At 46.5% G+C, this 25,351-nt stretch overlaps 1 protein-coding gene across 2 annotated transcripts in view; it reads right to left on the bottom strand.

Moving 5' to 3' along the window:
• Nucleotides 1-25,351, bottom strand: part of FAM168A (family with sequence similarity 168 member A) — a 489,029-nt gene that overhangs the window by 90,521 nt on the left and 373,157 nt on the right. For both annotated transcript variants that reach the window (XM_086933841.1, XM_086933842.1), the window contains one exon: nt 10,814-10,894. In XM_086933841.1, coding sequence (XP_086789967.1) covers nt 10,814-10,894 — 81 coding nt within the window. The remainder of the gene's footprint in view (nt 1-10,813; nt 10,895-25,351) is intronic.

Raw genomic sequence — 25,351 nt, 5'->3', positions numbered from 1 at the left:
CTATATTTGTTTGCACATATTTTGAAACCCAATGTCACATTAAAGTCCCCTCCCCAAATAATGTGCGAGGATCCTATATCTGCAATTTTACCCCACAGTACAGTATAGAATTCGGGCATATCTACATTCGGGCCATAGCAGTTGACAATGGTTACAGTCTCTTGACCCATTCTGCCCCACAGAATGACATATCGTCCAGCAGGGTCAAGCATCTGTCCGAGAGGCTTAAATGGAACATCCTTCTTAATCAGTATCGCTGTTCCCCTGGCATAGGATGAAAAAGAAGAAAATAGTCGGACATTGGCCCATCTGCTGGCAAATGTGCTGCAAGAGTGGGGGTGTCTATGCGTCTCCTGCAATAGTAAAACCTGGATATGATGTTGATCTATATATGCCAATATCTGCCTACATTTCCTAGCATCCCTGAGCCCTCTGATATTTCAAGATAGTATACGGATTGTCGATTCAGACCCGTCATGTTACACCATGATGTGTAACTCTGCAATAGCTGAATAATTTTTGACCATTGCATTTGCCAATGTCACTCTCACACTAAACTCACAACAATCATCCATAATCACCCTACATTCTGCAGATCCTATGTCCCCCACCCCCTCCCACTGAAGCATCCCAAACATGCCAGCGTTTTACCATCCCACCCCCCTCCCTGCCAACAAACAAACAGTGTAAACTGCAACAGGGGTATTCCCATTGGGGCACAACTTTCCAGGTGGCACAATGTAGCCCTATCCTCAAGCTGGAAACCAACAAAGTAGCCGGTCCCCAGCGAGAGACAGGGGTGTCCGGAATTGGTCAGGTATGTGTTACTCAGAACCCTTAGCAACATAAAAAGAAAGAAAAATTGATATAGGGAAAACAATGAAACCTGTGGATCAGTCCTGAAGAGTCCAAGCAGGGGCATCCATGCAGAGAAGCAATATAGGAACAGAAGACAACCTGGCCCCTACCAGCCAGTCGGGACCCCCCGCTTCATCACCTCACGATGTGGCGTCCGAGGTAGATCATTCCACATCGGAGAGTGGCGCCCCCTCACCCGCCTCCTGCTCCCTATCCTGCATAGTACGTTGTCGCAATGGCTTCAGAAATTTTTCAACAGATTGCGGGGTGGTGTGTAGGGTTTGTTTCCCCTGGTGCCTGACACGGAGCCTTGCGGGGTAGAGTAGTGCATAGTCCACCTGCGCCTGCCGCAGTTTTTGCTTGACGCCGTTGAATTTCCTCCTCTCTTCTTGCACCCGCATGGTGAAGTCAGGGAAGATGGTGAACGGGACGCCCTCAAAGGTGAGTTGTTTCTTCTCTCTGGCCACCCTCAAAACCACATCCCTATCGCGGTAATTGAGGAGGCGGGCGATGATTGGTCGTGGAGTGGCCCCAGGTGGCAGTCTTGGACCCAACGACCGATGGGCCCTCTCCACTATAAATTGGGAGGAAAGCATTCCCTCACCCGTGATCGCCATCAGCATCTTCTGAACATATTGTTCCATCTTACCAATGTTGGTACTCTCTGGAACTCCTAGTATGCGTACGTTGTTGCGCCTACTGCGGGCTTCAATGTCCTCATTCTTGGCGGCGATATCGCGCAAGAGCTTATCCATTTGTGCAACAGCATTTCTCAGTTGTACCGTAACATCTTCTGCATCAGATATTCTTTGCTCTGCTTCTTTGATTCGGGTATCATTCGCATCAAGCTTACAGGCCATAGTGTCTATGCGGCTGGAAAGGGTATCCACCTTTTCGAACACCGTGGCAAAGCCCTGCCGTATTTCAGTAAGGATAGTCTGCATATCTGTGGTCGAGTTATGGGCGCTGCTCTCTGCCAGTTCTTGCTCCACACCCTCCGGTGTCGCAGGCACTTTTTTTGGGCCTCTCTTAGACTCAAACGTGAGTCGCGGCTGACGGACTTCCAGCTTGCCCATGTCTTGCCACTCTGCCCATGCAGTGCGTTCGGGACTAAGTATGAGGGTGACAACAGCAACCCACCAATGTCCACAATATCTCTACAGGTATTGCTGCAGGCCTCACACGTTGGTGAATGAATACGCCAGGGCTCAAGGGCAAAACACTATCTTAACAGCCAGGAGTATGGCGCTAACAGCAGCAGGTGGCTATCAGGCGCTCACCAAGACCTTCGCCCTTAGAGGCCGGTGATGCGACACCCACTGATCCAAGTGTCCGTCTCCCGGGCCCTCAAGTCACTCACAGGCTATGCGCTGATTCTCCTCCCCGTTCCGCGGCAGGGTCCGCCTGAAGAGAGGGCAACCTGTGTTGTAAATGGCAACGCTCCAGGAGCAGGCAGCACCAGCGTCTTATGCGTGTGCTAGAAGCAGCACACCGGGTCACAGTTTTCCCAGGGGCATCGAAAGGGCTGCATGCGTAGTTTCACAGTCAGCCGGATCACCAGGAGCACCAGGCACCTCAGTGTGCCGAGTGTATCACTTGCGCAACATGGCCGCCGCAATCGTGCCCGGAAGGCATAGGCATTCAATGGGGGCCATCCCGCGCACAGCAGGTTCCATGCAGGCAGCGAACAACACAATCAGCCGTCCACCCCGCAGAGACTGCAGCAGGGGGACGTCCCGGCAGCTCAGACGCACTCACCGCACCTCGACTGTCAGCAGCGCCGATGAGGATTGCAGCGCGGCCTCAGCTCCACATGGAATCTCCGGGGCTTGCGTGAATGCCAGGACTGCCCCCAGGCGCCCAGCCGCAGGACCGCTCAGACTGCGGGTGTTGGGCAGCAGCCAGCCAGAGCACGGCAGGCACGAGGTTAGGCATATCACCGCACCATCCACACCAGTAGTTTCACAGTCAGCCGATCACCAGGAGCACCAGGCACCTCAGTTTGCCGAGTGTATCACTTGCGCAACATGGCCGCCGCCATCGTGCCCGGAAGGCCTAGGCATTCAATGGGGTCCGTCCCGCGCACAGCAGGTTCCAAGCAGGCAGCGAACAACACAATCCGCCGTCCACCCCGCAGAGACTGCAGCAGGGGGACGTCCCGGCAGCTCAGACGCACTCACCGCACCTCGACTGTCAGCAGCGCCGATGAGGATTGCAGCGCGGCCTCAGCTCCACATGGAATCCCCGGGGCTTGCGTGAATGCCAGGACTGCCCCCAGGCGCCCAGCCGCAGGACCGCTCCGACCGCGGGTGTTGGGCAGCAGCCAGCCAGAGCACGGCAGGCACGAGGTTAGGCATATCACCGCACCATCCACACCAGGATCCCTACAGTAATCAGCGGCAGTGGTTGAAGGTCAGTTTCGGGACCGAGAACACAGGATAATTTACGGATAAAGTTCCGGACTGCGGGAGCCTTACAGAGCCGCGGCCATTCCGCAAGCGCGCCACCTAGCACCGCCCAGCCCCTCAATATTTTCCTATTTTTGTTTGTCTAGATCACGGGTACTCATAGTACGGCCCGCGGGCCGCCAGCGGCCCGACAAGCCTTCCCTGGCGGTTCGCGGACCTTGCACATATCATACCAGTGTTTTAATTTTTTTATTTTAAAGAGTGTCTGCAAACACAAGTAGAAGCAGCGTGACTCGGAGATGGCTGCTCTGTGGTGAACAACACAGCCTCATTAACATGTTAATGGTCTTTTAAAGACCTGTTAATGCGCTCGGTGCGGCTGTGTGTGTGTGTGTGTGTGTGTGTGTGTGTGTGTGCTCCGAAGCGGTCTCAGCTCGGGCTGACACAGAGGCAGGGTGAAATGACAGAGGCAGGGTAAAATGACAGAGGGAGAGGGAGGGAAAGGGAGGGAGAGGGAAAGAAAGTGAGACAAAGTAAGGGAAAGAAAGTGAGACAAAGTAAGGGAGAGAAAGGGAGACCGGGTGATGGAGTGAGAGAGGGAAGGAGGGAAAGGGAAAGGGAGGAAAGGGAGGGCGAGGGAGGGAAAGGGAGTGGCTTTACTGGCTACCCTCAACCAAAGTTAAAGGTTTTGAACAAGAGAACTCTAACTGGTATAGCCTGCAGCAGAAAGGCTATTTGACATTCTGTACCCTGCGAGTAGAATGTTGTAAATTAAAGGGTACAACAAAGACCAATGTTGGATTGCTGATGTACAAGTTGTATGCTACACCATTTTCTTTAATTGAGCGCTCAACATTCTAGTGACCAAACAGACCAGTTTAATTTGCTGTGACTAGTAACTTTTCCTTGGGTTTTGGGACTTGAAGGTGGCTTCCCCATCCCCTGCAACTTGCGTTGCATTATGTATTCCAAGTCCTCGTATGTAAATGTTAGCGCAAGAACTGATGTGTTGAGGAATAGCCTAATTTTGTCGTGGGCACATGAACACATTAACTACTAACTTGACAATTCACTTGTATCCAACTTCACAATCCTCTGGCTCAAATTTTCCTGTCATTTTGGTTAGTATCTGGGTTTGTAGCAGGTTAATTGGATTGGTAAATTAGAGCTGAAAGTAGGCTGATAAAGTTATCATGGCAGCATTACGAATGTTAAAATGCTTATCTTTACTCATATTTAACTATGAAGTTTAGGAGGGTGCCATGCGATTTACTGCAGAGTCCCTTGCACTTGAGTCTACTGCATTCAAGACCCTATTAGCTTTGATTCAAGAATAGGCTCTGCCTAATACTAATACACTGGTAATAATTGTGAATTCTTCTTACTGCAGGCAAATTATGGAACAAATCAAGGAGTGCGGAATCCCTGAAGTTGAGACAAAGTGAGGGAGGGAAAGGGAGACCGGGTGAGGGAGTGAGAGGGAAGGAAGGAAAGGGAAAGGGAGGGTGAGGGAGGGAAAGGGGGTGACAGTGAGGGAGGGAAAGGGAGGGAGGGAAAGGAAGGGAAGGAAAGGGAGTGACAGAGTGAGGGAGTGAGAGAGGGAAAGGGAGACAAGAGTGAGGGAGTGAGAGAGGGAAAGGGAGACAGAGGGAGGGGGACAGAGTAAGGGAGAGTGAGAAAGGGAGGGAGGGAGACAGAGAGAAAGAGAGCGAGAGAGAGATGTATACAGGGTCTGGTGGCTCAGTGGACGAAGGTGTCTGCTGCAGGGACCAGTGATCAACCTCATGGTCAGTTTTTTTTGGTTGCTCTAGCCCCGTGCCATCCCCCACTGGCCCCGCCCCCACTAGTGCAGCCCTCAGACACAAACCACACTGTAAATTTGGCCCCCAAGAGAAAGTTTGTTTGTACCCATGGTCTAGATGAAGGTTGACGGTGCCTTGTGTTTTTTTGACACCGGCGCTTTGTTTGTCTACTTAGAACCAATATGCCGTAGGGTGAATGCCACGCTTTACAGTTTTGTTCTGTGCTGACAGAAACTAGCAGAGATGTCTGCATCCAACGTCCTAGAATTGATGAAAAACATGCAGGAATCAGTGCAGAAACAAATTCCTGTGTAATTTCCCACTCCTTAATGTCCATCTGGTAACTGAAAGGTAATATAGAAGCTGTAAATGATCACACACCAAGGAATGGGTATTCCCAAGGGCTGCATCAGGAGTTCCACTACTCCTGTAATGATGGCCTTTCAGGTAAAGCAAATAAATAACCAAAAATCATGGAACCAATTGTGTGGTGACAAAAAAAGAACCATATCACTCCCCCAAGTAGAAAAGAAGGACCTAAGGAGTTAAGACTACAGGAGATGTCAATTTTAAATGAGTAACATTCCAAACCTTATTGGGTTGCCCATGTTTGTTGTTTTTTCTACTTTCAGCTCCTTTCCATTCTGAAGTTTCTCCCCTCTATGCCACGGTTGTCTGCGATCTCTCTGGTATTCTCTCACTCATGCTTGCATCTTCAACATTTTTCCTGTCTTGTTTGCGGTAGCGTCCAGGGACCTAGGACCTTCTCTTGGTATCCTGGTCTCAAGAGTGTTTGTCACAGCAACATCTGTTGCTGAAACTGGTAAGCCTGAGTCTTGGTTCTGATACTCACATAGTCCACCAAACTGTACTTCATATTGGTGGTTTTCATTGTAACTGGGGGGACGATGAAGCCTTACGGCTAGAGCGGTCGACCTCGAAGCTGGGGAACCGGGTTAGAGTATCGGCAACAACGCTCAAGATTTGGCTAATGTTGCGCTCTGGGTGAACAGAAACGCCCTTAAACTCAACAGTGATAAAACCGAAGTCCTGATCCTGGGAAATAACCCCGATCTTTGGGGAGTCAGCCATTGGCCTGTCATATTGGGGCCTCTTTTCGCTCCGGTGGATAAAGTCAATAATCTCGGTTTCATGATCGATAAAAATCTCTCCCTGACACCAAAGGTCTCTAAGGTCACTGCCTCCTGTTTTTCCATTCAGAAATGGCTCAAGAAACTACTCTGGCTGATCCTCCTAGGTTCACAGAGAACAGGGCTGCAAGCTCTAGTCACATCCAGATTGGATTATGGGAATGTTCTGTATCTGGGTGCTGACAAAACCTTGATTTGTTGCTTACAGATCATCCAAAAATGCGGCTGCCGGCCTTCTCTTTCAGCTGCTGAGGTTTTCATCTGTCTCACCCTTGTTGCAGAGACTGCACTGGCTGAGAGTTGACAAACGGATCAAGTTCAAGACCTTGTGTTATATGTTTCGCACTAGACACAGTCCTGCTCCTTCTTACATCCAAGTCCTGGTGTTTCCATATGTTCCCACCCGTGCGCTGAGATCAGCTATCCTTGCATTGTTTCCGGTGCCCAGGTTTCTCAAAGCTCGTCTTAAAGGGTGCTCCTTTTCCGTGTTGGGCCCGAAACTCTGGAACTCTCTACCGCTCACTCTCAGATCCTGTAACTCACAGTTTCCGTTCCATAAAAACCTTACTTTTTAGCATCCCTGATTGAATCCTGTCTTCCTAGATATTCCTCTTGCTACGTCTTGCCACTGTCCGATGATAGCGCCGGGAGACCCTGTGGGGTAGCTGTGCGCTCTATAAGCTTCTTAAATAAATAAATAAATAAATAAATAAACATACTATGATTCTGGAGAAATCACTTAATCTTCCTGTGAATGTGTCCTTGTGTAACGAAACTGGTGCTCATGTAAAGCGATCGATACCATATATCTTCGGGTTTAGTTCGCGCTATATAAACTTCTATCAAAATAAAATAACATAAAAAAACTAATGCTCAAACTCCTATCAGTGATGCCTTCATTACCATTCCGGACTCTTGCAGTTGGTCAGAGTTAACTCCAGTCCAGTACCTCTCTCACTTCCCCCTCTATCCCTGGATCGCTACCATGAGTGTGTTATTCCCTCATTGCTCAGGGGCAACGAGGGCTTTCAGTGGGTCTGTGCACAGTAAACCCGACAAATGCTGCACGGCTAATCACTATATATTTAGGCGGATCCTATGCAGTTTTGATTTGTCCTTTTCTGTTCCGGTCGTGCCAGAATGGTAATGTAAAATGACTCCAGAGTGACAGGATGCATGTATGTGTCCTGACACATATGCTGCAGCCCATGTGCATGCATATGTACACATGCAAGCCATCTTGGAATGTTCAACAGGATGGTCGCAGTGTACACACATGTGGATGGGTTGTAAAGCATGTGCATGCATTTGCTATCAAATGCCATAACCAAACAAACATTGGCAAAGCCAACAGCTCAGCAGTCGCCTTTTAAATCAATCAATCAATCATGCGTTTGTTAAGCGCTACTACTCACCCGTGAGGGTCTCAAGGCGCTGAGGGGGGTTTCGCAGGTTCCAGGCCATCAAGGAGGGGTCTGTCAAAGAGCCAGGTTTTGAGGTTTCTTGTGAAGATGGGGAGAGATGTTGTCTGTCTGAGGTGGAGAGGGAGGGCGCTCCAGGCTCTGGCTGCAAGGAAGGAGAGGGAGCGGCCGCCTGATCTGGTCTTTCTGGTGCAGGGGACCACAGCTTAGGAGAGCTGAGCTGACCGCAGGGTCCTTTGGGGTGCGTGGAATTTGAGTTGGCGGTTCAGGTATGCTGGTCATGTGTTGCGGAGGGCCTTGTGAGTGTGGATGAGCATCTTGAAGGTGACTCTAGCTTCGATGGGGAGCCTGTGGAGTGTGCACAGGTGTTGGGAGATGTGGCAGTGTCTTGGCAGGTTGAGGACCAGTCTTGCGGCGGCATTCTGGATGTTCTGTAGCTTGCGTGTGAAGTTTTTGTTTATTCCGGCGTAGAGTGCGTTGCTGTAGTCGAGTCTGCTGCGTCAGTGACGGTCTTTCTGTGTTCGAGGGGGATCCATTTGAAGGACTTGCGCAGTAGGCGAAGGGCGTGGAAGCAGGAGGACGAGAAGGCGTTGATCTGGCGGTCCCTTTTGAGTTCGGAGTCCAGGATGATTCCCAGGTTGCGTGCGTGATCCGTGGGGGTAGGCGGACTTACGAGGGTGGGGGGTCACCAGGTGTCGTTCCAGGCATCGGGGTGTGGGCCCATGATGAGTAGTTCTGTTTGGTTAAAGAGAGATATACAGACTTTGCCAATGCTTCTCATATATTCTATAGTTTTATGTATCGCAGACTGGACCTTTTGGGGGTATCGGACACATGAAAAGGTATTCAGGAGGGTTCATTGGGCTAGTTTTGCAGGTTAGGGACCAGAATGATAAGGGAGGGGGCTCAATAGTTTGAGTAAATCGTGTCAGTCTTCATCAATGAACAATATGACAACAGATGTGTTTCTGCAGTATTCTGAGCTCTGAGTTTATTTTGGTTGCCCCAGAAGCCTGTCACTCATTGAGGACCAGCCTGCACTCTTTCGTGATTTATCCTTACTGATAAGAGAATGGCGTTCCAGATTTACAGCACATTCTCTGAGAAGGCTTGTTTAAGAGTTGGTGTTTTTTTTTAAGACAGGGGTTTCTAGATGGCTAGGACATATGCTTTGGAGTGATCTAAAGCCTAGTAATATTGTTTATATCTGTGCTAGATAGTCTTCTACATCTCCCTGCACAACCTTCTGTGCTAGAAATGCAGATTTCAACAAACATCTGGCCTCTTCTGGAAGCCATTTTAGAAGGATTGTTAGTGGAGTGAGCTGATCAGATCTTCGGGTGCCGGAAACCAGTCTAGCTGCAGCACTGAGAAATGCTTTTTATGGGGCTGAGTATAGTCTGAGACTGGCTGTGAGTGGAGAGTTGCTGTACCCTAGACATAAAGGACTGGTGATCAGACTACAGATTTGAAGACATCTGGTGGGATGAGTGACTTGATTAAACGAGAAAAGTGATTTGGTCTGATCTCCTTTCGAGTGTTCGCACAATACGGCATAATCATCAATAATGAAGTCCAGTGATATTAGTTTTCGACAACGGAGGGCTTGCAGTTGAGCCTGCTTGCACTGGTCTGTCACAGTGCAGTGGGTAGATCAGATGCAAGTCCATTTTCTGGTGGTTAAGTTAAAGATTATGGGGCTGGTATGAAATTCCGCAGACAGGATACTCTACTCCATCACAAATGTGATGGATATCATGTCCGCCGTATAATATGTGCCAGAGGATACAATGCACTTTAAATACGGCAGACAGAATATCCATGACGTTTGTGATGGGGTATCCCATCCACCGAAATCTAAATCAGGACCTATGTAACGTCATCTGACTGCAGATCACCTACGGTCTCAGCTAGGAGCTGTATATCCTCTGACGAGGAGGCTTTCAACTATAGCTGGGTGTGATCAGCGTAACGATGAAAAGAGCAGCGTGTGATTTGACCTATTAGGCATTTGGGACTATTCTTTGTGACAGACTGGTGTTAATCGTGTTAGCTAAGTCAAGGGGCATTGAAGTGGACAAGCGCGTTATGCGATGATTGAGTCATGATTTTGCTTTTATTAAAAATAGAGATAGACACATTCTCTCTGATGAAGGAAAATGGAGAAACCAAGAATTTACTTTACGTTATTAAATTCTTTCTTGAATCTTTTACGCTCATGTAGATGTGCAATGTGAGAAAAATAGTCTGTCTTCAAACACCCCTTTGGCGAAAGTGCTAATCATCCACACCAAGTATTTTGGGGAGTTCTCAAGAAATTAATTTGAAACTTTTTTTGCAGCATTTTTTAAACTTTTTTTACAGCATTTTTAGAAACGTTAGGAAGGATGCTGATTTTGTAGGCGATTTACTTTTGCAATTAGAAAGGGAAAGCTTATGAGGAAGGCACCAGTCTACCAAACCACAATTGTGTGTTTCTCTTGCCACTTTACCATTCAGAGAAGCCCAGCAGAATAAGCTGCGACTGTGTAGACACCTTTAAATATGGAGCAACGAGTGCTGAGGCGCTTTGTGCTGATGAAAGAGGATCCACAAAAGAATGGAAATCAGCTCAAGATTTTATCTTTTGTAGCCAGGTGCCCACACTAGGCAAAGCGTATATGGCATCCAAGAAGCAGATACACTCACTGCAATAACCTACCAACAGTCCAAAGAGATCAAGAGTTAGAGCCGCGACTTGGGTTAATCATTTTCTTCACCAGACAAATTGGCCAATCAAATTGTGTTATATGACAGCACAAAACTAGATCATTGTTTCTTACTGAATTAGAACACAAAAGTGACTGATAGCAACAAAGGATAGGTGTGTGCTTAATTGACTAGATCTGGCTATCAATTTTATGAGCGTAAGCATAGCACTGATGAGGAAACAGCAGTGAAACAGAACGCCGTCAAGTCCTTTACAAACACCACAACACTCCATCTTCTGAAATAATTATAATACTGTGGTGAGAACGCAAACTTGTCCAGTATCCAAGACAGAGCTGCATGCTGAGAGCATAATAAATCGAGAGCAGAAAAACACGTGTGCCTGATGAAAAGCAATGCCAGCGGAGTCGACAGGCCACTCGTCTGCGCATCTTGAAAGGCTCTTGAACAGATGCTCCACTTACCTGGGGCGTAGCCGGGGCTGCTGGTGGCATACATGTTCGGGTTGTAGGCAGGTGCAGCTGTTGGGTACCCAGCAGGATATCCTGCAGAGAAGAGAAGAATAAAATCACATCATCATCCAGGGCTGCCACAGAAGCATCTACAAAGCCGGTCCTCCTTCGACGAGGAAGGCTGTCGACGCGCATTAAGCATTTAATGGAGCGTGAGGGCTGCAGATTCAAAAACAATCAAAGCACCAAGTGTAGTCAATCACCCTACAGGAAAGGAAGGGTAAGGGGATCTGAAAGAAGCTACTATTCTTTATCTCCAACTTGCAAACCTGGCCCAGCTTTGTTCTGCAGAAGAACAGCCCGCTGATATCCTGTCCTCGAAGGCAGTCACTCAAGCGAGAATTGAAAAGATTCAGAGACAACTAAATAACACTTAATTACAGGGGGAGTGCACAAGCCCGAGCGAGGACTGAAGCGCGTGAAGGAATGGAGGTTAACAATTCGACATCAGAGACGTGAAGGTACTCACAAGCAACATGAGATGGGGAAAAATGATCCATAACAGAAACTGAGCAGGATGAAATGTATCTGAAGAAGAAGCAAGGATCATGGTGGGTGAAATAAAAAAAAAAATCAATGACTGGTAATATGTGCCTGGTTCGCGTGGGAGGAAAGTGGAGAGAAAAAAAATGTAGGAACAATAGCACAAAAAAAACTAAAAACTCGACTCCACAAACCTTTGGTCATGAATAGACACGGCAGGTGACAGACACCCAAAGGTCAGTATCACCAAAGGATCTTCACTTTATAAACATTATTTTTTAATTAAAATTTGCAGTTTTACAGCAGATGATGGATGATATGGCAAATGTGGCAAAACCGTAAGTATACCAAAAACAAAAGCGTGAGCAGCAGAATCAGAAGGCCAGTGGCCCTGCTTTTAATACACATTAAACCATACAATGTACAGATCCAGTGACAGATAAATGCAGAAAATAAGCTGCACCGCATAAGACTTTCGAAAATCTGTGACACCCTATGTACACCAAAGCCCATCTGAATATTGAAGGAGTTGGTCCCAGAAGCAAAGCAGAATGCAAACTATTATTTAGGAGTGGCCATATTCTAGCTTAAAAAATAGTGCCATATGATGTGACCCCAGGGCAGCAGAGGGCCTTGTGGATGCTGGGAAGGTAAAATGACTATTCTACCACGAGTCCTAGAGTTTCTGGGGATAGTTAGTCATTCCCCAAGTACTTTTTAAAGGGTTGGAAAGTTGTAATTTTGCATTACTGGGAAGTGCTGCCCTGAGAGGGCCCCTCGAGCAAAAGAAACTAGGTTTTAGCTGACATTTTTGAGATGTTGCTTAATAAGATTTCTGCAGTGGGAAGTCAACCCACTAAGCTGCGTTGGCAGCTCTCATCACCTTTTAAAGCTGCTGAAACACAAGGACATTTTTTTTCATACTCAAAAATGAAATTATTGCAAGTAGTGCACTTCTGGCGACAAAATCGAGCGGGTGAATACGTGGGCACCGCTTAGCTTCTCTTTAAACCCAATCAAGCTTAACTTCTCTGTAAACCTAATCAACTCAGCCATTCACAATTAAAACTCTCCAAACAGCGCATACATGCCAACACCTTCCCAGACCGATCCAAATGCAGGCAAAAACACCTTTGTTATGAAATCAGAAAGTGAGAGCCATCAAACAACCAAAACAAACAACTAGTGCTTTCTTTTACTACTAATGCATCTTCAATGCAGTGAGTGAAGCCTTTTTTAGGTCGAGCCTAGGGGCAGCGCGCATGTGCTGCTCGCACACTGCACGGCATGCTGTATTGGAGTATGCACTGGAAGCCCCTCCCACTCTCCGCCCATATCTATCATTGGCTTATGTCATTGTCCTTCATAAAAGATGGCATCCGATTCGTAAATAGGCCTGTAAGTCCCTCCTGGGTACCGCCTTGTCTGCATTTATTACCCCCAAACTAATAATGACTGGACCTTTTACTTGGCTTGTTACACGGTCTACGTTATAAGTAGGTGAGAACTATTTTGTTTATTCACTAATGGGGACAATGGCGGCTGCTTTTTTTGCAACACGCCCACAGAGGACAATTGTGGCTGCTTTTCGTATAGAGCGCTATGCCACTCTAACTTTAAAAGTGGCTGCCCCCGACCCCCACAGCACTCGCAGCACAATGGCGACGTGCTTTCACCTTTTTTTTTTTATAACAAATTTGCATGTTGAGCGCAGCACCTGCTTCAGGGACACCGTGCTCCGTTTCATTTTTTATTTTTTTTTTAACTATAATGGTGATTGCGGCGCCCACTTCAGGGACACCACGAACTGTTTGAATATTTATTTATTTTACTTTATTGGTGAGTGTGGCGCCCGCTTCACAGACACCACACTCTACAATACAATAGATCTTGCTTTTGCCAAAGTTTGACCTATTGGTATTGTAAATGACAATGCCTTTTAATATTTAAACAAAAGCTCTGAGGCAACATAAATAAGCTTTCAAGTATTAAGATCACAAATGTTGGACATATACACATAAAACGAGAGGAAATCTTTAAGTATTTGATCCCTCATTTTTGATATTGTAATTGAAAGCCAATACAGCCAACGCGTTTCACCCGTGGCGGGCTTCTTCAGGGTATCCAAGAAGGAGAAGTTGCAGAATAGGGAATAAAAAAGGAGAACCACAAGCTGTATATGTCGAGTATCTTTTGTGCAGTCCAGTGTTGGAAATGTTTCTTTATAGAATAATATTCCTCCAAAGAAGAGCTATTTGATAAGATTAAAGCTTAAACTGAGCTAATGATGTGGAACCATCATCAACATCTTAGAACGGACCAATGTCCTTTTCCGGCATTTTAATCACGGCAGATTCAATTAGAAAACATCAGGGAGGACTTTGGAAGAATATTATTCTATTTTTAAAACATCCTCTAGTTTTATGGGTATATGTCCAGCATGTGTGCTCTGAATACTTTAAAGTTTGTTTATGTTGCCTCTCAGAGCTTTTGTTTCATGTTTGAAAATTTGTGGTTGTATGGTGGCAAACCATAATTTGATGTGTGCAATGGTAAACTAGTCTTTGTGCTCTTCAAAATACTTTTGGACTACACGAGATTGTGCAATAGTAAGTTCCCCTGGCAATCATTGTTTGTTCAACCTTTTAATATTATAAAATGCATTGCCAATAGCTCAAAATCTCGCAATTGCGAGACCTATTGCATTGCAAATGCTCGTTTCCCTTCTTTCTTGGCTCACTGTTACGGTATTACTGCAAATTAATTTTCATTTGCCCCTTGAAAAAATAAAGAAACAGATGTTCCAGAATTGGAAACAGAGAGGGCGGCAATTCCATGTTGTCCGAATGTTCTCCAACAAGCTGATTCCACGGACTCCTCGGAATCCACTGAAGGCGTCTCTTGAAGAGATAAACCGGGGGAAGCGCACAGATGCAGGATGCCACCAAGCCAAACAAACTCAGGACCACATTGCTGGCTGAAGAGGTTGATACCAGAAAAATACGACCGCTTGCATTATGTGGCCAAATCACTCGGCTTGAGAAGAAGACTACAGTAGCTGTGCACACATAATCACCCTATAATGCAAATCCTTTGAGCTGGACTCAGGATTGATGTCTGTCATAAGGGTGATTATCTTTCAAAAAAAGAGAGTTTCCCAGAAAACCAGAAAGGACTGGGTGTCAAACAGTATCAAAAAGAATTCCTTTCTGTGTTACTGACTTTCTATTAGTGACCAATAGGCCTACACACTAATCTCACTTTTCTAGTGTTCGGTAGTGACACCGGTAATTATTTCTGCACAACACTGGGATTGCTTTCGTCTCTCAAGTTTTTATTCTTATTAGGTTAAAAACATTTTGAGTTCGTTTATTACATAACATTTTTTACAAACATATGCTCAAAATAGAATTCTCTAATACATATAGTAATTCCTATTATGGTTCCTACTCAACATAAAATAATCCATACAGTTTAAAAATACAAACATTAAAATTTTTTATAACATCATAACATCAATATACAATGGTTGAAGAAAGTCCTTTGTCGACGCGTTTCGGTGCTTTGTGCTGTTTTAATTTCTTCTTCAGGACAAACTTTTACTTAAAAACAATTGTTCTTCATTTTAAAACAGGGAGAATAATCTTTCTTGTGTCTAATACGTTTCTTGCGACTTTCAATCTGCGCCAGATCTCACGTACATGTTGACTTGGATTTAACCTTAAGAGTCGTATATAAAGTCACTGTATGGGACTCGAGGGCGGGTTTTCTCCACGTCCTGAGGGTTTCTTCACTTCATACCCTGACTCTTAAGGTTAAATCCAAGTCAACATGTACGTGAGATCTGATGGTGATTATTGCATTGGGGTATTGCTAGGCTAGCTCCGGAGATAATGCTTTCACCAGCTAGGCATGTGTAATAATTGATACCATGACAATGAAGGCCAGCCACTGCTACACCTTAGTTAAGACCTATGGGACTACAGATACCGAAGGGCAGCACAGCAAACTGGTAGTGCCCTTCTCCCACAAAGCACAGAAACTGCATGGGTGCAGCAGTAGCCTACCTTCCCCTTCTGCCTGGAAGTTAAATGTCACATGTGAAATGAAGTGTGAATGTATACCACCCACATCTTTGACAAAAATATATGGCTTTAAACTGCACCACTGTGGGCTTGGCTGCAGTTTAAAAGAAGTATGCCAGGAAAGTCTCTTTGACGTGCAAATGTAGAAATGTATATATAGATATGTTGTGAAATCTACCTAGGGTGTGTTAATTAAGTCAGTAAGGGTTATGCCTTTCCAAATGTAGTAATCCATTTTCTTACAAGCAGGAAATTGGATATGAAAGTACACATTATGTAAATCAAGGAATACTATCCAATCATGCAGTAGTGGCTTTTGAAGGACTTCGACAAATCACCATTTTGAATTTTTCTATTCTTTTTTTTTTATTTTAATTTTTGGAAAACCTTTATTTTCAAATCAGTGCACACAGCTATTTAGCCTTACACCCCGGAGGCTAGGCAGCATATTATCGGTCAATCGGCTGGTGTACAATGAGCATATTACCAAATTGTACAGAGGTTTTTTTTAACTTTTTGAAAAATAACTAAGATGAAAAAGGGAAAAGCACCAAACTAGTGCTAGGAAACTAGGCAATTAAACATTTGTGTAACAGAGCCCGATCATAGGAAAAGCTAGGCCCAATAGCATAAAAACAATGTGATCAGCACCAATTGCAAGACCATGGAGGGGGGGAGGATACAGGAGACATCAGCTAATAGGACGTATGTTGGAGCCATAGGCTACGGGGACATTCGTTCTTCCAGGGGGGCGGTGTCAGGCGGCAGGCAAATATCACCCCTTTACTCGTTCCAGGCCCCCCATATCTTTTGCCACTTTTTGGGTTTACCCCTGGCCATGTACACCGTCTTTTCTCGGAACATGCACCAATCCATGTTGGCCTTCCACTGTACCACCTTTGGGGCTGTAACAGCACCCCACATCTGAGCAATATCTCGTTTCGCGACCATGTTCCCCAAGGTGACCCATTGTGTTTGTGCACTATTATAATCAGTAGGTCCCCACACATTCAGGAGGCAGCGCCGGGCCTCTGCCATCATGTCTACCCCAGTCACCTCGCTCATGATCATATGTACACGCCTCCAGTAGGAGGCGACCACCTGGCACTCCCAGATAATATGCATGAAGGTGGCCAATGCACCACAGCCTCGCCTGCAGAGGCCGTCCACTGAATGACCCATGTGTATCAGCCTGGGACCCGTCAAGTACACTCTATGGAGAATCTTTAATTGAACCAGCCGCAACCTGGCCGGGATCGCCACCTTCTTGGGGGAGGACACTGCATATTGTCAGTCTTCATCATCCAGCTCAATCCCATCATGCACCCACTGGTCTCTCACACCAAGGAGGAGGTCCGTACCGACATTGATGAGTTTTTTGTATATTAAGGAAATGGCACTGTCCGGCATATGGCCGTCCAGCACCCTGTCCTCCAACGGGGAAGACTCAGGGATCTTCTCGCCCTCCGGCATCACTGCCAGAATGGCATGACGCAGTTGGGCGTACCAGAAATATTCCGTTTCACCCAACTGTGAAAAAGAGTCTGTAAAAGAGTAAAGGACTTTATCTCCCCTTTCACGATCATATCTTCCATCTTGGATATGCCTATCATGTCCCACCTGTCGAATCCCTTCGTGTGCCATAATTTGCCCAGTATTCCAGATTCAAAGAGAGGAGTTGCCATCGTAAACCTACCCTTCCACCCCTGTGACTTTGTGATTGCCCGCCATTTATGTACAGCTGTCTTCGTCGGCCCCGACATCCTACCATCCAGAGATCTCGAGTATAGCGCTCATTGATACTTCCTGTCGTCCAAGAGCCACCGATCCATGGCATAACCTGGGCTTACTGCTGGACCGTAGAGGCTGTGATTAAGGGCCGCTAGCTGAGAAGCCCAATAATATCTCCGGATGTCAGGCAACGCTATGCCTCCGTCATACCATGGGAGCGTAAGCTTCGTAATAGCGATGCGTGGCCTGCCATCCCAGAGAAGGGCCCGCTGCAAACCCTCGACCTCCCTAAAGTAACTGGATGGGACCGGATCCTGGGTATTTTGGAGAGCATACAGGAATCTGGGCAGGGACATCATTTTAAACAGTGCCGCACGCCCGGGCAGGGAAAGATGGAGCTCCCGCCATCCCTCTACGTCACGTCGGAGACGTGCGAGAGGGGGGAGCAGGTTATTCGTGTAGCGTACCTTGGGATCCGTTGAAATATAGATCCCCAAGTATTTTAATCCCAGCCGCGCGATCTGAATGTTGCATTCCCTTGGAAGCCGAGGTGTCCCACCTCTCAGCACGTATAGGTGTGACTTCGACCAATTACTAACCAGGCCAGAGTGCCGACCAAAAAGACGTAGCACATCACACACCACGATGAGTGACTTACAAGGAGAGGTGAGATATAGCAAGATGTCGTCTGCATACAGCGACACACGGTCTTCGAATCCAGAGGACCAGCGTATTCAATTTATATCCGGGTGGAGTCGCAGCCACGCCGCCAGCGGTTCAAGCGCCAATGCAAACAACAGGGGCAACAGGGGGCAACCTTGCCTGGTGCCTCTGCGGAGAGCAAAGGACGCAGATACACGACCATTAACCGTTACGTTGGCAAGCGGGCTAGCGTACAGGAGCTTGACCCATCCTATGAATTCCGGACCAAATCCGAACTTCGCCAACACTGCCCACTCGAGGGAGTCAAACGCCATCGTAGCATCCAAAGACGCCAAGACGGTAGGCTCCCTGAGCGTGTGGACCCTCGCGAGGGCCCCATGTAGTCTCCTGAGGTTAAGGGCAGTGTTGCGGTGTGGAATAAAGCCCGACTGGTCCGGGTGAACCAAGTCGCTAATCGCTCCAACCAAACGGTTGGCAAGCAGTTTAGCCAGAATCTTGGGTTCAGCATTCAACAGAGAGATGGGACGATACGATCGACACAGGTCTCTGGGCTTCCCTTCCTTATGAATGACCACAATGGTGGCCAGTCTCTGGTCCAAGGGAAGCATGCCCATCTCCCGCGCCTCCAGGAACATGTTCCGCAGGGGCGGGGAGATGGCATCAGGCTTAATCTTGTAAAGCTCCACTGGTATACCATTGGGGCCGGGCGCTTTGCCAGATCTCAGGGAACGTATTGCGAGGGCAATCTCATCGGCGGTAATATCCCTATCCATGTCATCCCGCTCCGCTTCCGACAGGCACGGGAGCTCCGCTTCTGCCAGGAGCTCCCCAGAGTCAGTCTCGGACATGTCGGAGACCGAGAAGTAAACGGTCTTGAAATAGTCTGCAAATGCCATGACTATGGCACTCGGGTCGGTGACTGTCACGCCGTCCTCCCCCAGCACCTCTGGGGCCACACGGCTGGCTCTCTCTTTTTTATCCAGCCAAGCGATGAATTTGCCCGCCTTGTCCCCGACATCATAAATCCTACCCTGTTGCTCTCTACCCATGACCTTGGCAGCATCGGTAACAGTAGCTCGATACTCTGACTGTTTAAGTGAGAGAACATGGAGTAGGTCCGGTGTCGGGTCGACTTCCAATTGGGAGTCCAGATCTTCAATTTCAGATTCAATCCGCACCACATCCGCATCCCTGCGTCTCCGAACTTCAGCTATAAGGGAGAACGCCACACCCCTCAAGACCGTCTTAAAGGCCTCCCATAGGGAGATAGCCGATGTAACTGACAACGAGTTTTCAGAGAAATAAAGCTCAATAGCATTAGCCATGAGTCCACGAGTCTTGGGGTTGTGGAAGTACCAAGGATTAACTGATACCACCCTCTCGGTCGCCACGATGTCGAAGTCAAAGGACACCCAGACCGGAGAATGGTCTGAGATGCCCCTCGCCAGTAATCGGGCCTCAGAGACTGCCGACGCGTGGGCCGCTAGAGCCAGAACATAATCGATTCTGGAGAGGCTTCCGTGTGCCCCTGAGTGGAATGAGTATTGACTCTGGGTAGGGTGCATGAGCCGCCAGCAGTCAATAAGTCCCATAGTGTCCAGGAAGTCGGGAAGCCAGGACTGCGAACCTCGGAGATCTCTGGATGGATGTCTGTCTAGGGTCCCCGAACAAACCGTTGAAATCCCCTCCTATAATAAGCAGACCCTCAGGGAGACCCAAAATGGCGCCCCCAATGTCCTGAAACGTGTTGTTTTGCAACCCAGGGGGAACATAAACCGAAACCAGAACCAGGGATCGTCCCTCCCATCTCCCCGAGACGGCGACGTACCGCCCCCTCTCATCGGCAACACTAGAGTCAATCTCAAATGGGAGAGACGCGCGCACCATGATCCCCGCCCCCCGGGATCCCGAAGAGAACCCCGAGTGCGCCACCATCTTGAAACCCTTCCTGTTAAGCGCTTGGCACGTGTTCCCCACCAAGTGTGTCTCTTGTAGCAAAATAACGTCGGGCATACATCTTTTAAACAGTTGCAAAACCACACCTCTCTTTATGCGATCCCCCCACAATACTTTTAGGTTCCTACCCCCCATCGTCGAATTGTGGGCCTTCGCCAGTCCCGGCAGGCATCATAGTTACAGAACCAGAAGAATTACAATTTTTACATTGCCTTGGAGAAGAGAAAGGGAAAAAAGGAAAAAACATACAACCAACAGCCAAACCACCCCCCACACTGCACCCCTGCATCAGATTAAGTAGCCCTCCCCAACTAGCAGTGTGCCTGTCGCCCCAGAAAACTACGCTACAGAAAGACCCTAGAGGAGAATGGAGATCACGCAGGCCCCCCCGCCACCCTCCATAACCAAGTGAAGGATATTCATTATAAAGTGCAAGAATGTGATACCGGTTGTCACCAGCAGTCCCATTGTCCGACAATGTTCCGAAGATAGACTCTACTCCTGTTGCTCAGGGCCTCCCGAGGCGCCCTCCGATTGTTCCTCGCGTTCATCATGTCTCTGCGGCAAAGTGTCCAACCACCCGCTCACCACTTCAGGCAAATCAAAGAATATGGCACGGCCATCATGTTCAATGCGCAGTTTCGCGGGGAACATCATCGAGTACTTCATCCACAGTTCTCTGAGTCGCCTCTTCACCCCCGTGAAGCTTTGTCGCCGTCGCTGTACCGACCGAGTAAAGTCCGGATAGAAGTTTATGTCCGCATTTTGGAACTTAAGCGGCCCGTCTTTTCTTGAAGCCTGCAGGATAGCATCCCGATCCCTGAAGTTAAACAGCCGTGCTATAATGGGCCTCGGCGGGGCACCCAGTTTCGGGAGTCCCCCTGGCAGTCTATGAGCTCGTTCCACTGAGAAGAAACGGCTGAGGCCCGCAGGGGGCAGATGAGTTTGTATCAGGTCTTCCACGAAAAGATCGGTAGCTGAGTCCTCTGCCCCTTCTGGTACGCCGATGATTCGGACGTTCTATCGCCTGGCACGTCCTTCAAAATCATCCAGCCGTCTCGCGAAAAGATCGTTGGCCGATCTCAAGTCTCTGACCTCTGTTTGTAGGTCCGATACATCAGTTGTGAGGCTCGCGGTTTTAATGTCCAACGATTTGATCCTATCGTTGGTCTTGCCCAGATCGGCTCTAATAAAGTTGACCTCAATCGCCAGGGTGTCGACTTTATGCGTCAGGACCTCATGTTGTTTATGCATCTCCGTTTTGATGCCCGCGATGGCGCCCATGACGTCCCGGAGTGTCGGGTCCGACGTGTCGTTTTTAGAATTTGTAAGGGGAATGTGAAATTGTTCTCAAGATGCCCCTACGCAAAGCTTTCTGGTGAACGGTGAGCTAAAAAACACTGGTTCTGAAGGAGTAGACTTATATTTGATTGAAACATATCAAGGTACTGAAGGAGCAGACTTGCTTCCCAGAAGCTCCTGTAATGCAAGGAAGCAAAGCCACACAAAGTCAAAATTGGTTGCGACGTAAATTTACATGCCAATATTTCAATAAATAGGGAATACTGAAGCTAATCCCTGGGCATCTGAATTTCGAGAGTTTCTGCAACTTGTTGAATGATAGTAAAATAATAGGCCTGCTCAGCTGTGATGTGATACTCCCATTAAGGGCTTGTCTAGGCCACTATAATTTTACAAATCTGCTAAAAGACTTGAATGATTCTAAAGAGGTGGCAGTACTCTGTGTCACTGGCCTTCAGCAGGAGGGTTTCCAAATTGGAGTGCATTGGAATCGGAACCAAAGAGGTTATAAATACACCAAAAAGCATCATGCTTCACCTTGAAGCTATGTTCCCCTGTTCTAAAACTAAGAAAGTGCTAGGCGCTTCCTTTGGTGCATTGGAAAATGGAGTAATCTGGGGAAACAAAGAATTGTCCACTGCTGTTGAACTAAGAACCTCCTGAATGGTTTTCTTTGGTGCTATGGGAAAGGGAGTGATCAATGGAAACACAAAGAAATTAAGAATGGTATCTATATCATATGTTGAAAGACTTCCAAGGGACAATGCTCTGGAAGGGGCTCCAACACACACATGTAGCTGAATTCTGAGCTCTAATTCCTTTTAAGGGGTGTGGTGTTCAAAACATTCACCTCATTGGCTGATGGCTGGACAGTGCATAATGAGGTGAATGTACTACTAAATAAATGCTATTGCATTCCTATGTTAACTGCTTTCTGTGAAATTACGAGGGATTCAAAGCCGGATGGGGAACGATTCAGGCACATGAATATATAAAAGATCCGATGTTGGACAACTGAATATATTTCTTGAGTGCTGCTCACCACAAAGTTAAGGATCATGTAGCCTTTTTTAAACCCTTTCCACCGTGGCTGCCAGGAGGGCATGCAGAACGTGCCAGCAGAGGGACAATGTGATGCTATCTAACGTTATCGTTGACATGCTGGGATAGTCTCACTGATGCAGCACATCTTAACCAGAAATCAGGTGGGGCAGAGGTATCCGGGTTAATCTCAAAAGGGCAGTAACCTCCTACATATCTGCTAAATGCATAAATTTGGTTAACCAGTGGATTACAGGAAAAAATGTCATTATCGCAGACATTCTCCCTCACATATACAAAACCCATATCAGCATCAATGTATTTATTTCCATTAAACGCTACATATTTATTTCCTTTATACTCACCTTAGTACAATCTTAAAAAATACAACTACTAGACCCTCTCTTAAAGTGTTACCACACAGCCAATACCTACACCAATATAAGCCAAATATAGCCCATCGACCCTTGGTTTCATCTCAGTGTTTATATCAGATCCCCAGTATATCTTTGCAACATGACTGTATGGGGAAGTACACCCACTCTTAGCATGGAAATGGGACATGGCATAGAATCAAGCCATGCAGTTGCCCTGTCCCAAATTCTAGCTCCCTCCTTACTAAGATGGAATAGGAAATGCAAAAACATAAATAAATTAAATACCTCAAAATAACACTTCTTTGGGGAATTTGTTCACTCATTTTGGCTTAGAAACTGGCCATTTAAAATGTGATATATGCCCACAAATAGCTAATTGCCCCTCTAAAAATTCAACTCAAATGCATAACAGGAGGCAAAAAAAAATGATATTTTCAAAAATATTCCATGATTCAGACTTTGAAATCTAGGAGGTACGAAGCGATAGTTGAAGGATACTTTCTAAGGATACAGTTGTGGAAACAAAAAGTTTAACATTCTTGATGGAATGCTATCGTTGAACTTTTATAGCCATTTAAAATGATATACCTGGCAATCAATAATGAATTAGATATTGCCCAGACAAGTATCACATGCTTTCTCCAACTGTGTCATTGGACTATCTATCCTCGTGCTGCTTTGTAACTTTTGGATGTTAAACATTTTGGCAACAAAGAACATTTTTAAGCATTTCACCGCAATGTATTTGGGTGGAAGTTAAGCAATGCAGAATGAAATGTGTGGACATGTGCTATACGATCAGGTCTGCAATCGAGTGGGTAAGACAGATTCTCCATAAGAGATGCCTCTAAGGGGTATTTCATGTTTTCTTCTTCGCATCTCTCATTCCAGTCTCCCGTTCCTCTCTTTTACGCTAGGTCCAGAATCCTCATTGTTCCGAGTAACGTGGAGGTTATCGGAGGCACGTGGTGGGCTAAAAACGATGGATGATATGAGGTCCAGAGCAATTGTCAGAGGCTCAGATAAACTCAAGGATTCCATCCATCACCTTGTTGTTTTTGTATTTACTGCAATAGACATGTCACAGTTCAACCTCCTGCAAATCACTCCGCAGGTTCTGGTTAGAAGATGGAGCACGTATATAACAAATATTGTTGAGTTTTCTTTGAAAATGTGTACAGAATATGTTATTGAAGATACCTTGATAGGGTATGCTATGGGTCACATGACTGAGTAAAACAAGCCTTTGCAAAACAACAGGTCGCACATTTGCAAGAGTTTAAGCTATTAGCATTATAAATGACAATGCCTTTTATTTATGTCTTTTCAAAACCAACACATATATAAAAGGCGTTGTCATTTCTAATGGCAATAGCTCAAACTCTTGCAAATGCGAGACCGCTTTCATAGTGGCCGTGCCCCTTTCTATAGACGCTGTACGCCGTATTCAGGTTTCAGCGAGCCGGGTCTTAAAAAAAAAAAAAAAAAAAAAAAAAAAAAAAGGAGCTAAAAGCGCGCCATGCTTCCACTTTAATGGCGGCTGGTTACCTTTCATTAGAAGTACTTCACTATAACCTGAATATGGCAGCAGCCACTATATAGGTAGAAATATTGTATGAGAACTTCCATTGCAAAAAAAAAAAAAACGTTTTGTAACAAGGCCACTAAAGTTAAAGCAGACGGTGCTGCCAAAAATTAAATAAAGAAGCACGCCTGCTATACTTAAAGCAGACCGCTCTGCTAAACCATAATAAAGAAAGAAATGAGACCGCTATAGTTAAAGCGGACTGCCATTAGTAATTAAAATAAAAGCGGGTGGCATGCTGCTTTAGGAAAGCAAGTAATGGGTGGAATAGAGGCAAATCATTGAAGAAAATCGTGCTCACAGCCTAGATAAAGCAGACCGTGTAACAACATAAGTAAAAAGTCCAGTCCGCATGTGAGGTTACAAATGCAGACAAAGCGGTGCCAAGGAGGGACTACTAAGCCTATTCATGAATTAAAAGCAACGATTTAGAAAGGACAGTAACAGGAGCCAATTGAAAAGATGGGTGGGACATGGGTGGAGCTTCAAGTCACTACCTGAATACAGCATGCCACGCAAAGCAGCGCATGGGCTGCCCAGGCTCGATGTAATGTAGCAGAGCCTTGACCCAAAACTGTTTAGGATGCAAATCCACATGGGTACCTTCTTGTACCCAATATGGGAGTGCCCCATAGTTCAAAACGACTGGTGTGACATTAGCACCAGCTACACATGTGGTAGTGAGGAAGATTGTACAGGAAACCCAACTAGTGCTGTAGGGGCTAATCGACCAATGGGGGGCGGGCAAGACCTGCACTCGGCTGCCGGGGGCAATGGGCTTACTTATCGCCATAAGAGACACTGTACGGCATTTGAGGTTCCCTCGATAGAGGAATGGGCACAAAGAATGGACGACTGCGCCGCAGCAGAGCTATTTGTATATAAGTCGAGGAAGTGCCCCAAGAAGCAAAATAAAGTGTGAGATCCATGGATTTCGAACTCTGCGATATAGGTTAGGAAAGGTGGCGAAACCAGATGTCAATCTTGTCATATGTAACTATACAAAGAGATGTTCCACAGACTACATTTACAAAAACGTGATTGTATGTTGTGAACTGTTACTTTGCACACAAAGTTAATAATCATAGATATATATTATTATTAAGACACACACCCATAACCAATGCGAAACAATGCGCACAATCACAAACACCAAGGAATGTCCGGCAGAGGAACGGGAACGAGTTAAGAAAAACACCTTTGAAAACACAAACTCAAGAATATACAATAAAAGCTAGTGTTCATCAGCAAAACAGAAAAAATGCAA

Source organism: Lissotriton vulgaris, chromosome 8, assembly GCF_964263255.1.
Source record: "Lissotriton vulgaris chromosome 8, aLisVul1.2, whole genome shotgun sequence".
Taxonomy (NCBI): domain Eukaryota; kingdom Metazoa; phylum Chordata; class Amphibia; order Caudata; family Salamandridae; genus Lissotriton; species Lissotriton vulgaris.
The sequence above is the reverse complement of the archived record's forward strand: the minus strand, read 5'-3'. Positions and strand labels throughout refer to the sequence as shown.